The sequence below is a fragment of the Centroberyx affinis genome, unplaced genomic scaffold, assembly GCF_046629955.1.
Source record: "Centroberyx affinis isolate AG114_WGS23_722 - 3 ecotype Tasmania unplaced genomic scaffold, CSIRO-AGI_Caff_v1 ptg001111l_1, whole genome shotgun sequence".
Classification (NCBI taxonomy): domain Eukaryota; kingdom Metazoa; phylum Chordata; class Actinopteri; order Beryciformes; family Berycidae; genus Centroberyx; species Centroberyx affinis.
In genome coordinates this window covers 514,141-528,512 of record NW_027279653.1, presented here as the reverse complement: position 1 = coordinate 528,512, position 14,372 = coordinate 514,141, and the positions used below count along the sequence as shown (strand labels likewise).

The 14,372-nt window shown below is 44.5% G+C and overlaps 1 protein-coding gene across 1 annotated transcript; it reads left to right on the top strand.

Moving 5' to 3' along the window:
- Positions 1 to 330: 330 nt before the first annotated feature.
- On the top strand, positions 331 to 12,881 carry tonsl (tonsoku-like, DNA repair protein). Its single transcript, XM_071523754.1, has 28 exons — positions 331 to 459; positions 601 to 696; positions 1,182 to 1,324; positions 1,589 to 1,772; positions 1,962 to 2,091; positions 2,293 to 2,464; positions 2,602 to 2,716; positions 2,848 to 2,999; positions 3,179 to 3,331; positions 3,613 to 3,738; positions 4,071 to 4,269; positions 4,397 to 4,452; positions 4,578 to 4,667; positions 5,076 to 5,148; positions 5,437 to 5,600; positions 5,688 to 5,811; positions 5,905 to 6,146; positions 6,556 to 7,042; positions 7,574 to 7,785; positions 8,611 to 8,717; positions 9,025 to 9,181; positions 9,278 to 9,356; positions 9,458 to 9,765; positions 10,232 to 10,403; positions 11,041 to 11,216; positions 11,470 to 11,543; positions 11,975 to 12,108; positions 12,258 to 12,881. The coding sequence occupies exons 1-28, from the start codon at positions 435 to 437 to the stop codon at positions 12,455 to 12,457; spliced, it is 4,350 nt and encodes a 1,449-aa protein (XP_071379855.1). The 5' UTR covers positions 331 to 434; the 3' UTR covers positions 12,458 to 12,881.
- The last annotated feature ends 1,491 nt before the right edge of the window (positions 12,882 to 14,372 follow it).

The following is a 14,372-nucleotide window of genomic DNA, read 5'->3' as shown; positions in this document are numbered from 1 at the left end:
TGGAGATCCAGCTGATGCAGGAAATCCCTCACAGTGATGGTGGCTTCTGTGTGCTGTGCTGCCACGTCACGTTCCGGCGCCAGCCAATGAACGGCCACCATGGCTGTCATTGGCTTACGCAGTACTGGCGCGGGGCATTGTAAAGTTTACTGAAGGAAGATATTACTGCTAAAAAAAAATAATCCAACGAAATGTCTAGTTTATAGTGGCATTTAATGAGAGACAGCGAGCACGATCGAGTACGAAAATGCCATCGATAGTGTTAACGGACAAGCCGAGAAGTGTAACAGTAAAAATGCAGTGAAAGGGGGGTTTATTTTGTGAATTTGTACTCTTGCCAGTTAGCATACGTTTAGCCAACGCTAGCAGCCCAGGCGCCGTACTTTGTCATTAATTTGTAGGAATAGCAGTGCTGTTGTTGCTGCTGAATCAAGATGAGCTCTTCACGGGAGATAAAACGTACGTATCGCTTCATGGCCCTTGTTATTACGATTCGGCAGCAGTCTTGTTAATCTCTCTTTATTCCCGATTATTTTCCCTGTCGTCAGTTACAACATTCTCACTTCCGCTCGCTCGATCACTCTGTTTTTGTCAACACAGAGCTGCAGAAAGCAAAGAGCAAAGCCCAGAACAGCAGCAACATCAGAGAGGAAGCCAATATCTGCAATCTACTGGGGGAACTGCTGTCCAAAAATGGTACGTTTGTATTAATTGGGTGTTGGACTAGCATCGGGATTTTAAGTCTCACAATATCACGGACGAGAGTGTAGCTATTCACATGATCAGACTAACAGACTGAGGTAAAACTGATGTATAGAAATATGTGCACAGTGCAAATGTGGATCGTTAGCATTATAATGTTCTGGGGTTAGTACAGGACATGGACATAGATCAGACATTTTCAAGCAGTGCAGATGGAAGTTGCAGATGCTTATTGTTAGCACCTTGTAAAATATTCAGACGGAGGTAATATATACAGACCTGACTTCTGACATGCGAATGTACCTTGTAAGTATTTACAAAAGCGACATAGATTTAAGGATCAATTCATTATGATCACACATAACACAGGTTGTGTTGATGTGTTCTGAGTGATTTTGAATCAGTGGCCCTCTATTATCATCCCTGCATAAACAAACATGAAATCTCATGGTCCACTGTCTCCTCCTCTTGTGTCCCAGGTGATTATGAGGCTGCCATCGAGGAGCACCAGCAGGAGCTGGCTCTCTCTGAGGTGCTTAATGATGTGATTGGACGGGCTGTGGCCAATCGTAAGATAGGAGAGTGCTATGCGGAGATGGGGAATATTCAGTCTGCTTTCAAAGTGAGTAGATTGTACGGTTGTCTTAAAATGCTTGTAGGAAAAATTTGTTTTTGTGTTATTCCCTTGTTTGCACTCTTAATTGTACAAGTATACTGTCGCTGTTAAACTAAAGTCTCAAAAGCGCTACGTTGGATGTATTACCTCAATACTGTGCTACAGAGTGACACAGATGTATGGCTACAATATTCTGTGGGGGAATCACATAAAATAACACAAGGATGTTTAGGAAGCAGATGAAAGGTGTTGTGTGTTTGTCTTCTCCAGCACCAGCGATGCCACCTGGACCTGGCTCGCTCCGTCAGTGATCACGCTGAGGAGCAACGGGCACTGGCAACTATTGGTAGAACCTTCCTCTTCCGTTATGAATCAGACCAATCGAAGAACAGTTTAGAGCAAGCAGAGGATGCCTTCAGAAAGAGTCTGGCCATTGTGGAGGACCGCCTGGAAGGTGTGTGTGTGTGTCCGTGTCTGTGTGCTTGTGTGTATCCACGGGGATTCCTGGAGAGTTGTCTGTCATTTGTTTCAATGTCAGTAGTATTTCTGGGAGATTTGCTTCTCTTTTATAGAGCTAGTTTGCTATAACCAACAGTTTATTTGCTGGGGTTGCTAACCTGTCTGACCTCTGTCTCTCCTCCAGGCACTGTGCCGGGGCGGGAGCTGAGTGAGATGAGGGCACGCCTCTTCCTCAACCTCGGTCTGGTCTGTGATCATCTAGGGCAGCCCAAGCGCTGCAGCGAGTTCATCCGACGCAGTGTCTTCATTGCAGAGTAAGAACATACTTAACTGCACTGTATGTTTTTGTAAATATTCAGATTGGCAGTGGGCAAATTACCAATGATGTTCACTTGAAGGTTGCACCCTCTTTTTTTTGCCCTTCATTGATAGTTTCTCCACAAGGGTCATATGTGTTTTTGTTTTTTTGATCTATTTTTAATTGCACTTTCTTCCTCTATCCTTATCCTGTAAAGGAGGAGCCAGCTGCTGGAGGATCTGTACCGTGCCAACTTCAACCTGGGCAACATCTGCTTTCGTAACGGGCAGCATTCAAACGCTGTGCGCTGCCTGGAGCAGGCCAAGGAGTGTGCCAGGAAGATCAAAGACAAGTTCAGTGAGAGCGAGTGCTTCCACTGCATTGGCAAGGTAAGAACTTATTATTGGTCTGAAAAATATAAATTGCTTTAGGAACAATAAACCAGTTTCAGTCATTTACTTAACCAACTCTGCTATTGCCCATCATTTAGGCTCTAAACATCGTACGTATGTGTAATTGTGTGCAGGTGCAGTTGTCTCTGGGTGACTTTGCAGCAGCTAGACGATCTCTGAAGAAGGCCCTCTTGCTGGGCTCCCAGCAGCCACTGGACAGACAGGCAGTGAAGAAGGCTTTTAAATATGGTAAAAGAGCGATGTTTGATTCACTCAGTCCTGTTGATTATTTGTATTTATTTAAAATGTTTGCTCTCACCAGTGTAAGGTAGCTGAGTTGATGGCATGGTTACATTTTTCTCACAATAACAATTTCACAGCGGACCGAGGCTGTAAGTTAGAGGAAGAGATGGGGGAGGATCTGGGCAGAGAGCGGAGTTCCCATGAGGCCGTGGGGCTGGCAGAGCAGCTGGGGGATCTCTATTGTAAGGTGGGCTGCTACAGCAAAGCTCTGGATGCATACCAAGCTCAGGTGAGACAAACATGCAAATATTATGCTACAATGCAGACCATGCTCAGATGCTCTTGAATGTTTTTACTTTAGCATCCAGCCTGCACTTCATTTTTCCTTTATTCAGTTTAATTTGAATGACAGTATAGTAGAATGTCACAACAATGAATGATATAAGCTGTGTTGTTAATGCGGTATAGCTGTCTGGTGCTGAGGCACTGGGAAAGCCTGCCAGGGAGCTGGCTGTCATCCACGTGTCCCTGGCTGCTACCTACACTGACCTGAGACAGCATGGCAAGGCAGTGGAGCACTACAGACAAGAGCTGGCCTTACGACAGGGCAGCCCCACTGAGGTAAACACTCAACACCAGTGCCATTGCTAGAAAGATTTGTGTCTCAGAAATAAACATAATTCTGCACAGTCAGACTTTGTTGTCGCTGAGCTTTTATATGCTACATTGTATCGTGGTTGTATCGAATCATGAACTCCATATCGAATCGTATCGTTAGAAGTATAGTCCCATCCCACATTGTAGACAACTCATAGCTACAGTACACTGCTCATTCTCAGTGTCCATGTATGTATATGCAATGCTATCCATGCTATGCAACTTATCATCTGGATGTCTGTCAGGAGTGTAGCACATGGCTGAACATCGCAGTATCTCAGGAGGAGAGCGGTTGTGCCTTTGAGGATGTCGACAGCAGCTACAGCACCGCCTTGCGCTGCGCCCAGAGAGCTGGGCAGACCAGACTACAGGTGAGGTAGCACGACTAGCTCATGTTGGGTTAACAGCTTACAGTACAAGGAGTGCAGGTAGAAGGTGTCTTATGTTGTTGGATAGTGTTCAGGGTTCCTAAGCAGACCTAGGTGATCTGATCAAGTGTGAAAAACAAATCTTCAGCCCTGATACACATAGCTACATTTTTTATTTAGCCGTAATCCTGTGATATGTGCATGCTGCCGTGTTACCCAGCCACTGTTGGCATACATCATATTGGACACAGACCAAAGAAATTAGGGTCTGGGAAAATGTATGCAGTTTCCAAATGGAAACCGTGTAGGAAGCCTCACAATCCTTCCCGCTGCAGAAGCGTGTGTTGAGGCTGTGGCTGGCGGCCCAGAGACGGAGCGGCGCGTCGAATGCTGATGACACGGAGGCTAGGCTGCAAGAGCTGTGTGCTTCAGAGGGCTGGAGTGCAGACGGGAGCGATGGAGAGGAGGATGAGGAGGAGGAGATGGAGAACAGTGAACCTCTGGAGGACAGTGACATCCACCTGTCAGACTCAGGTAAGTGTGTGATGTAGACTGCTGCCCTTCTGTCATCTCTATATGAGTTTATTTCCCAGAATTAACTTGTCATTTTTATCTGGACCTTATCATGCTTGTCTTACATGACTGTTCATATGATTTCTAGATGATGATTTGGAGGGTTATGACAAGATGGTGTCAGGGAGGAGGAAGACAGGAAAGGTAAGTGCTGAGTCAGTCTCATTGGCCCAGTTAAGTCCTAGATATCATATATAGGTTGTCAATTTGCACAAGAAATCATCTCTCATATGTCTCCTGCTGCTCCTCTCTCTGTCTTCCTCCTTTAGTGGAACAAGAGGAATGAGAAGGGCGAGACATCTCTCCACAGAGCGTGTATTGACGGCAACCTGAAGCAGGTCCAGTATCTGGTGGAACAGGTGAGAAATACAGGCTTTTAAATTTTTTATTTCTTGAATCCTTTTTTCAATGGAAACCTGGCCAAGAAACCAGCATCAAGAGAAACATAAAACTTGCAGACATACAACAAAAGCAATGCACAAAAGCAAAATACAATGAAAGTCATGCAGAAGGGAGTGACATTTTCAGTAAATAGTAAAGTTTTCTTTATACTTAGTCCAGTTAGCAGTAGTCCAGTATCAAACCAGTGGCCAAAGCTATTTAAATATTGACTAAACAAAGCAATAAAACAGCTCCTTCTTGAATGTGCCACAGCAGTTTTCATTAACAGTTTAATCTCGCCAAGAGAGACTGGCTCTTTCAGCTGTTAAACCATGGCATGGATTGTATGAGACTTAATAATTTCCTATCTCTGGACTGTATGTTAGGGTCACCCAGTGAACCCCAGGGACTACTGTGGCTGGACTCCGCTGCATGAGGCCTGCAACCACGGTCACTATGGTAACTGATTAAGCTTACTTGTATTTAACCCTGTTTAAAAAAAAAGTTGTTGTTTTTAGGTAGGACGCCGTTGCATTACTAGTTTAATTTTTATCATGAGAATCAAGAACATTGTACTCTTCTATTCAACTGTTTTTTTCTCTCTCTCTCTCTCTCTCTCTCTCTCTCTCTCTCTCTCTCTCTCTCTCTCTCTCTCTCTCTCTCTCTCTCTCTCTCTCTCTCTCTCTCTCTCTCTCTCTCTCTCTCTCTCTCTCTCTCTCTCTCTCTCTCTCTCTCTCTCTCTACCAGATATTGTAGCATTGCTGGTGGAGCGGGGCGCTAACATCGGTGACCCCGGTGGCCCCCTGTGTGAGGGAGTGACTCCTCTCCATGACGCCCTCGCTTGCGGCCACTTTAAGGTGGCTAGACTCCTGGTGGAACGAGGGGCCTCCGTCACCGTACGCAACTCCAGGGTGTGTTTGGTGTTCAGTGTGTCAACAGAATACATGTTTTGATGTATTTTTGTGTATCCATCTCATGCTTTCACCTCCTCCTCCCAGGGTGAGACCCCCGTCGACACCCTGCGGCAGTGGCAGGGGACCTACAGCAGAGAGCTGGACCAGGAGACCAGGCAGGAGTGCACAGCTACAGAGAGACTGCTGAGGAAAGCCCTAGCAGGAGGCGGTGAGGCCTTTACATCATCGCACCATACCAGAAGTGGCTTGTCTTGGTCCTAGCCCCTGTCACCGTTTGACTCCTTATCTCTCTCTACCACAGTGCCGGTTGCTCCAGCCCCGACCAAGCCTTTTGACTCCCTGCAGGACAGCCAGCTGTTTGATGCGGAGAACTCGGAGCCGCTGTTGTCATCAGGCGGGGGCTGTTCCTCCCGCCAAGACCGGCCCAGGAGCACCAGGAAGTCAGAAGTGAGCGCAGTACCTGCCAGCCCCACACGGTGGCAGCGTAATGTCTCAACACAGCGCCACAGAGCCAGAGGAACAGAGGCTGCTGTTCTATATGGGGTAATGTCTGTTTCATGCTGTCTGTGTGGTTGATGCAAAGAAACGCTGTCTGCATACCTTGGCATATATGCTTCTTATGCTTTCATGGCAACTGTGTGCCTGAAAACTCCCAGTACAATTCTTTGGCTTTGAATATATATTTCTAGTGTGTTGTTGTTTAGTCTGCTGTCTTACAGTACATCTGGTCTGCACTCTGTGTGTTAATATAGAAATAATACTAAAGGATTTCTTGTTAGAAATACTGTGTAATGCATTAGTAGTTAATATTGAGTTTAAACTGAACAGCCTTTTACTCAAATGTCAGCATGAATGTCAATGACATGGCAGGTTTTAAAGTGAAACTTCCCATGTGCAAACTGAATTATTCAGAATTACACTTACAGGTTTTGTATCGATTTGTCTTTCTCAGAATGACAGCAGCTTCTCAGACGACAGTGACTCAGAGGGTCCAGTCAGTCCCCTCCGTTCCGTCCGCCCAAGACACAGTTTCCCAGCAGCCCCGAGCCAGAAGGAAGTTCCCCCGAACAAGGAAGCCAGCTCAATCCCCAACTCCGACCGGGAAAGCACTAGGGAGGCTGCTGCGCCCTCTGTCTTTGCTCGACAGGAGTACCACAGTGCCATCCGGGGCCTGGGCAGCTCCAAAACGCTCCTCCAGCCTCTGTCACAGCCGCAGTTCACCAGCATGCCCGCAGTTTCTTCCAGTAGCAAATCGGCACTGGTGCCCGAGGAGGAGTATCTGGTAGATGATTGGTTGGAGGATGACCTGGGGGAAGTCCAGCCGAAGAAAAAGAGGAAGCTCGGGGTGGAGCAGAATGGGACGAGAGCGGAGGACAGCACCTTCTCCTCAGCAGCCAGAGGTCAAAACAGACACTTAAACTCTGACACAGCTAGCCGAGGTTCGTGTTCAGAACGGTCAAAACACTGTCAAACACACATACACAAACACACATGCTCATAATCATAATGCAATATAATGTAAGCTCATAATTTCTTGCTTTGTCAGTCCCTCTCCCATGGTTTGCTTTTCCTTGTGTGATTTATCCCAATGACTTCAGTTAGATTTTATAGCTAACTGTACCTTCATTATTTCTAGGGCTGCAGCTAACGATTATTTTCATTATCGATTAGTCTATTGATTATTTTTTCGATTAATCGATTAATCATTTAGTCTATAAAATGTCAACAAGCCAAAAGTGATGCGCTAAAATTGCTTACTTACTCAAAAACCCCAAAGTATTCATTTTATAATGATGTAAAACAGAAAAGCAGCAAATCTTAGCATTTGTGAAGCTGTAACCAGCGAATGTTTGGTATTCTCACTTGATAAATGACTAAAACGATTAATCAATTATCAAAATTATAATCGATTAAATTTCTGTCTATCGACTAATCGTTTCAGCACTAATTCTTTCATTCTCCTCTCTCAGGTTCTGCAGTCCCGTCTTCTTCCAGCAGGGGTCTCTCTCTGAGAAAGAATGTCTCCTCCAAGCCTCGCCAGGTCAAGATGACTCAGTTGTCTGGGATGGTCAGGCTGGGCAGACGGGAGGTCAGCAGGTCACACAGCCCCACCGTCCCGGATGATGATGACGACTTTCGACCTGAGACGCCTCCCCCGCCCTCCCAAATACACGTCACACAGGTGAGAGAGAGAATCTGTGTCGCCTCTCCTTGATTCTGGATGGGTTTCCACTGGAGTGACCTGTGTTAAAATATCAAGATACTGTAATGTGCCTTGGATAAAAGTGTCTCTAAAACGATGTATATTGTTGTGTTGTGTCATGTTGTCATTTGAAGAGTGGATGAGTCAACGTCAAAATTCAGAAAGAGAATTCAAATTACTACATCACCACAAGGCTGATTGCGGCTCAACAATTATTAATGCTTCAGCATCACTAGGGGCTATTACTGGAATCTCATTTGTCAAGAATCTGTCTCCATTTTTGATTAACTTAAGACTGTGATGAATGTGGTGGCAGATGAGAGAGAGAGAGATGGTCAAAAAAGGAGATCCATTTTCAGGTATCACCGCTGCAGGAACATCATCACCCGCCTCCAGGATCATGACCTCATGTGTTTTGCCTCATAGCTTTACTGGATGCTTACACATTTTCCACTTCAAAAGTTCCAGACCTTTGTTTCTTGACTGTAGACTTTGGTGAGATTGGTCAGTGTTGAAGATCATTTTATGCTGATTTTCGACTTCATATAGCTGAAGATTATTATTCACAACAGTATGACTATGTGAAGCTGTGTCTACAACTACATACAAATGTGTCGCTTCATCTATTTTGTGACTGAACTATAATCTTCAGTCCATACCTGGAAAATGGTGAATTCATTTTCCATACATCTCACGGACTTTCCACACCTGTGTAGGAACCATGACTTTATAGACTTACATGAAAAAAGACAGTGTAAAAGGTTTGTTTAGAGTTCATTTTTATATTTTGTCTATGTATTTCAGGCTCCAGCTCAAACATTCGCTGCTCCCATGCACACACCAGTGCCTCCACCAATCAGAATGAGGGTCAGAGTTCAAGAAGATGTGTTCCTCATCCCAGTTCCACAAAGGTTGGCATATTAAACAGCAGCCCCAATGATGTGCTTTCAGTTTGAGACCATTGGCAAATTCTTGGATTTAAAATGACATAATTTTGTGGTGCTCTGGTGAAAGGGGCTATAGAGCACTGAGTACCTGTTATTTGACTCTTACATATAATCATGTAATATATGCACAGACATTTAGAGAGGTATTGGAAGAATCAGACATAATACATTTAAAGGAAGAGATTTTTAACAAATAAAGATATATGTATTGCATAAAAAAGCCTGGGTACGTATTAACACATAAGTAATGTCCTGTTCCACCGTGTTGCAGTGAGGCAGACTCCTGCACCGTGTCCTGGCTGTGTGAGCAGGCAGCTCAGAGGTACTACCAGAAATGTGGCCTCCTGCCTCGCCTCTCCCTGCAGAAGGAAGGTGCTCTCCTCTCCCCACAGGACCTGCTGCTGGCCGTCCTGCACACCAACGAAGAGGTTAGTGGCCAGTTTGAGGGGCAGGGGCTGCTTTAGGATCGGTTTTACTCATTTTCTCAAGACCAAGAGACTTCATTATGGTGCGGTTGTTTGCAGGTCCTGGCTGAAGTGAGCTCCTGGGATCTCCCTCCTCTCCCTGAGCGGTACAAGAAGGCCTGTCACAGCCTGGCAGTGGGTGAGGAACACACACACATACTGACAAACACACACATGCACATTTTGATAATGCGTTATGGAACGAGATGTCTCTTTGTCTCTGTCTGTTGATGCCTGCAGATGAGAACAAGCGTGTGTCCCGTCTGTGCGAGGTGCAGGATGGCAGCTCGTCCGTGTCGGTGTGCGGCCTCAGCCTGGCCCCCTCCTCCCTCACCCCGCTCCTGCGCGCCCTCAAACTGCAGGCCAGCCTCACCGAGCTGCGTATTTCCGGCAACCGCCTTCACGACAGCCTTCTCCCCGAACTGGTCGCCACAGTGATCACCATGCCTCGACTTCGCCTGCTAGACATTTCTTTCAATCACATAACAGGGGAAGGACTGGAGAAGGCGGTGAATGCCTTGAAAGGGCAGACCCATCCTGCGTTTCCGGTAAAGACCCCAGCTGGACAAGTCTGTTTTTATGTTGTTTTTGCTTGCTATTATGAAACTTTTCATAGTTGTTTATCAGTGATCCACACAGTCAGCATGCTTGGAGTGGTATGACCAATTGCTAAACAAAGAACCACCTTTTCTTAATGTCCTCATATTTAGATCATCACACTCATTTTGGAACATGCATGCATGAGTAAAATGTGTGCTGTCACCAACACTGTGGCTAGAGTGACTAGCCACCAGCGATCACAGCCCCTCCCTGTATGTGCTGCTGAAGTGTGATAACCAAGAGTGTGGTGACAAACTGTTGCTGCGTTCTCACACTGCATGCACATTTTTTTTTCTGTCACATCTGAGAATGACTGGCTAGTAGCCACACAGTAAATATTTACGACAATATTAATGTATATACAATATAATAGAGAATTCACACACTCACTTCTGTGGTCCTTCCCCTCCGCAGTGTCTGGAGGAGCTGGACCTCAGTATGAACCCGCTGGGTGACGGCGTGTCTGAGTCTCTGTCCTGTCTGCTGTCTGGCTGCCCCCTGCTCACCCACCTGTCCCTGCAGGCCTGCAGCCTCACCGCTCGTTTCCTCCAGCAGCATCGCTTACTGCTAGCCAACACCCTCTCGGGTAACAGTTAGCAAGGGGGAATAACATGAAAATGTCAAATCATTTTCTGTGTGTGCTCTTTTATCTTATGCTTTTGTTTTTCTTTTCAAGTGAGATAATCTTTTATCTGCAAATTGATGGGCTTAACTAAAAATACCAGTAGGATTTAATAAAGAAGGGATTGGATGAAAAGAGTTGGTGTCACCTTATAGGAGAAGGTTTTGTAGATATTCAGTCAACTATTAAGTTATTGTGGATGTCTATGTAAAGTTTACTTGACTGAAGTGGCTACAGGGTGTTATTTTATCAATTATACAAGCCATGTTTAATTTCTTTGATAAACAAAGTAATTTGTGTTGCCTTTGTGAACACGTTAATGGTTGTGTGAGCTCATACAACAGTGTCTTGCTATTCTAAGCCTTGTTTTATTGATAATGCCCCTCTGAGGCTTTTTAATTGACATGAAGTGCTGTTCTGTCTTACTGACTAGGGATGGAAGTGAAGCAGATGGAGCACAAATGATGATTCTCTACATAAGATAGTGTTTATATATAATGTGCATGGTAATATGTAAGAAGTTGATCAGGATTGATTGGTTTACCATAGCATCTTTTTTTAGTTTTGTGAGAAAAACTAACATCATTCTTTCATCCCACAGGCACAGGCCACCTGAAGTCAGTGTGTCTATCCCATAATGCACTGGGCTCCACAGGCTTTGAGCTGGTGCTGAAGACATTGCCTCTCCACAATCTCACACACCTCGACCTGTCTGCTGTCCGCAGCGGGCCCGCTGATTACCCCGCACTGGAACACCTCACCAAAGTGCTATCACAGGTACACACACACACACACACACACACACACACACACACACACACACACACACAAACCTTCTTTTGTACCCTGCACATAAACACTTAGAGATACAGAGATCATTTGCACTGGTAATTTATTGTGCATATTGATTGACTGAATTTATTTAAGTTTAAAGTACAGAGATATATGTATATACACATACTATGCCTGCTCACACACACTTGCAAATGTTGAACTCTGAAATTATTATTAAATTTTGTTTCCCTCGCAGGATGAGTGCTCACTAACCCACTTGACCCTGGCAGGAAACGGACTGACAGACAGCAGTGTAGCCACCTTGACCAGGTGTGTGTGTATGTGTGTGTGTGTAGGCGTGTGTGTGTCTACTGTGGTGTTCTTCTGTGTGAGAACATGCATGGCCCATATAATGGTGTGAAAATATCCTCACAATAAGTGTGCTGCCAGTTTGATTTTAGACTGTGTATCTATGTACATACTTTGTGTAGGTTTTGTTGATGCCAGATCTGCTGCTACAATAACAAATTTGCTGTACATTCATAATTATGCTGGTGATTTCTCTAAATTTCCCTTGCCTTATTATAGGTGATTAATACAATGTTTGTAAATGCCTCCTATACTAATAAAGAAGCAACAGAACTTTTCACAGTGGAAGGTTTTATTCTGGCATTTCCTTGGTTTTGACTATAATCCTTTTGTCTCTCTCTGACTATGTAGCTTTCTATTTGTGTTTGTAACTTTTCTGTCTCTCCTTCCAGGTGTCTGCCTTTGTGTCCCTCTCTGGTGTGTCTGGACCTATCAGCGAACCCGTCTGTTACCTCAGCAGGGCTTCACAGCATCCTGATGTCTCTCAGAGAGGCATGTCGACCTTTGACCCTCCTAAACCTTCAAGGTATCATTTGCCTTTGCAACAGGGTCAGAAATTAACGAGGGCTTGGGGGGATGGGGGGTGCCGCCCTTGAAAGATGCCTGTGAAAGGGAGAACTACAGTAATGTCATACATACATTTTGACCTGCTCACCCCTTGCTGCCCCCCCTCAGGTTGCCAGGTGTCTGGTCCCTGGGACAGTGCCGGTCTGGAGGGTTTGTCGGAGCAGATCAAGGACCTCCGCCTCTGCTCCCAGGGACTCAACAAGCTGGACCGCCAGGCCTTAAAGCAGATCTGGGAGCATGGTCACTCACACAGATACTTTCTTGACCGGAACACCAAGTGCCTGCTCTCTGCCGCCCCCTCTGTGTGAGGACGACTCTTCAAGCTTCCAACACCTGAAACCTTCTTCAGAGAGACCAAGGACAAATCTTTATTTCTGGCGTCTTCCCTTTATTACTAACACTGAATCAATGGGTAGCTTGTTGCTGTTTGAACAGCACATTGCTCTGTCCTAATCACACAATGTGGATTATAAAGGTGCTATTCTTTTGAGGTTGTGTTGCGTTGAATTAACGGTGACCGCTTTAGAGCTGCACACTTACATCTTCAAATGGGACTTACTGAAAACAACCAATGCTGTGGCATGTGTGGGCATTCTGTAGATATACTGTAGCTTATATGTGTTAACGTGTTGTATGCCTTATTTATGTTGACTCGTGAAACGTCTTTGTATGCATGAATACATTTTGGTATGCTTACAGTATGTTTGTGTTGTGATGCACCCCCTGCCACCTATAGCCTACAGAACTTTTGTATGAATTTGATTAAGAAAATGATTAAAGTGACTCTGATGAAGATGCTTTTGTGTGAAGAAATGCATGCATGGTCGTACACAGATTCACAGATAAAACTTTTCTCACAGTTCACAGTTTTGATAATAACCAACTACTTCCAGGCAGAGGAGGGTTTAGCGGACAATGTCATGGCTTTTTTTTGAAAGGGGTTGGTTTTTATTTTTTGACTGATGTGTTTCACCTTCGCCTCATTTTTGAATAGTGGTCTTGACTATCTTCATAGTGAGATAAAGATAATCTACATGTTGAATACTTTTGAGTCATCCATCCCTTACAAGCTTCACATACACAAATGTGATCAAAAACACTTCAAATTCAACCCTGGTCATTTTGTTTGTTTTTTCAATGTAACAATAGACAGGCCTTTTCAGTGCTGAATGAATTTTAAGTGTTATCTGTGAGGCAAGGGTCGATATCAAATGAGGAAATCAAATTCTGCTGCATTTTGTTCTCTCGTGTTGCAAAAAGACCACAAAGACCATCTGTATCAAGTGACAACTTATGCAAGTTAGGCTGGTTGTGTGTAGATGTTTCCTCAGAGCTCCGACCGCAACTGTTACACAGAACAGAGGGGCTTTTTATCAGAGCTATCCAGATTAGGCACTGGCCATCCACTGTAAATAGATTGCACCTCGCTCTGGCTGCTTTGGAGGTAGGAGGTAGTAGTAGTAGTAGAAGTATCCATATGCGTGGAAAACTTAGGGCTGGGTGTTTCAGTCATTTGGTCAAAAGCTAGTGTTATTTATTTTATTAATACTCGGGAGTAGCGCCTGGCCTCCTTGTTCTCAACTCCACCCAAGTTGGTTTTAATGTTTGTAGCTAGTATTATTATTTGTTTGACTAATAATATTGGTTAGGGTTAGGGGTTATGGTGTTTGTGATTAGCTTGTGTGCGTCTTAAAATGCATAGGACTGGTCGGCCTGTGTTTTTTTCTTTGTAGACTCCATCCTTGAAGAGATTTATTTCTCAGTTTACCGGTGTGATACATTCAGATTTTAGGTTTATTATATTAGGTTTTCACATAGGATTAGTCAAGAGATAAAAGTATTGACGGTCTAGTTTTTGCTTTTAAATTTCACTCTTGATTTTCTTAATGTCACTCTCTTGAAGTTTGTCATGATCCTCATCTAGCTGCCACCATGTAGTGTCGGTCTGGTGTAGCACTGCAGTGGATGTAGTGCTACAAAATAATGGCAAGAAATGTACATAGTGATTGCTGCGGAATTGTTTTTCGAAAATATGACACCCTGATTCATATTGTTCAAGGGCAGTGGGTTGTGTAAAACGAGAACACGCTTCTTTATCATTTTTAGTCAAGATATTATTGATAATGGAGTCATGTGGGCTCATGGGAGATCTGCCCTCCGATCATTTCCCATAGCACCAAGCACACAAACCTGTAATGCTTTGTTGTTGTTGTTTTAATTAGT

Coding starts and splice junctions, on each gene's coding strand:
- tonsl (XM_071523754.1), top strand. CDS start 435: ATGAGCTCTTCACGGGAGATAAAAC. Junction 5,601..5,687: donor TCACCGTACGCAACTCCAGG/GTGTGTTTGGTG, acceptor TCCTCCTCCCAG/GGTGAGACCCCCGTCGACAC. Junction 9,182..9,277: donor TCCTGCACACCAACGAAGAG/GTTAGTGGCCAG, acceptor GGTTGTTTGCAG/GTCCTGGCTGAAGTGAGCTC.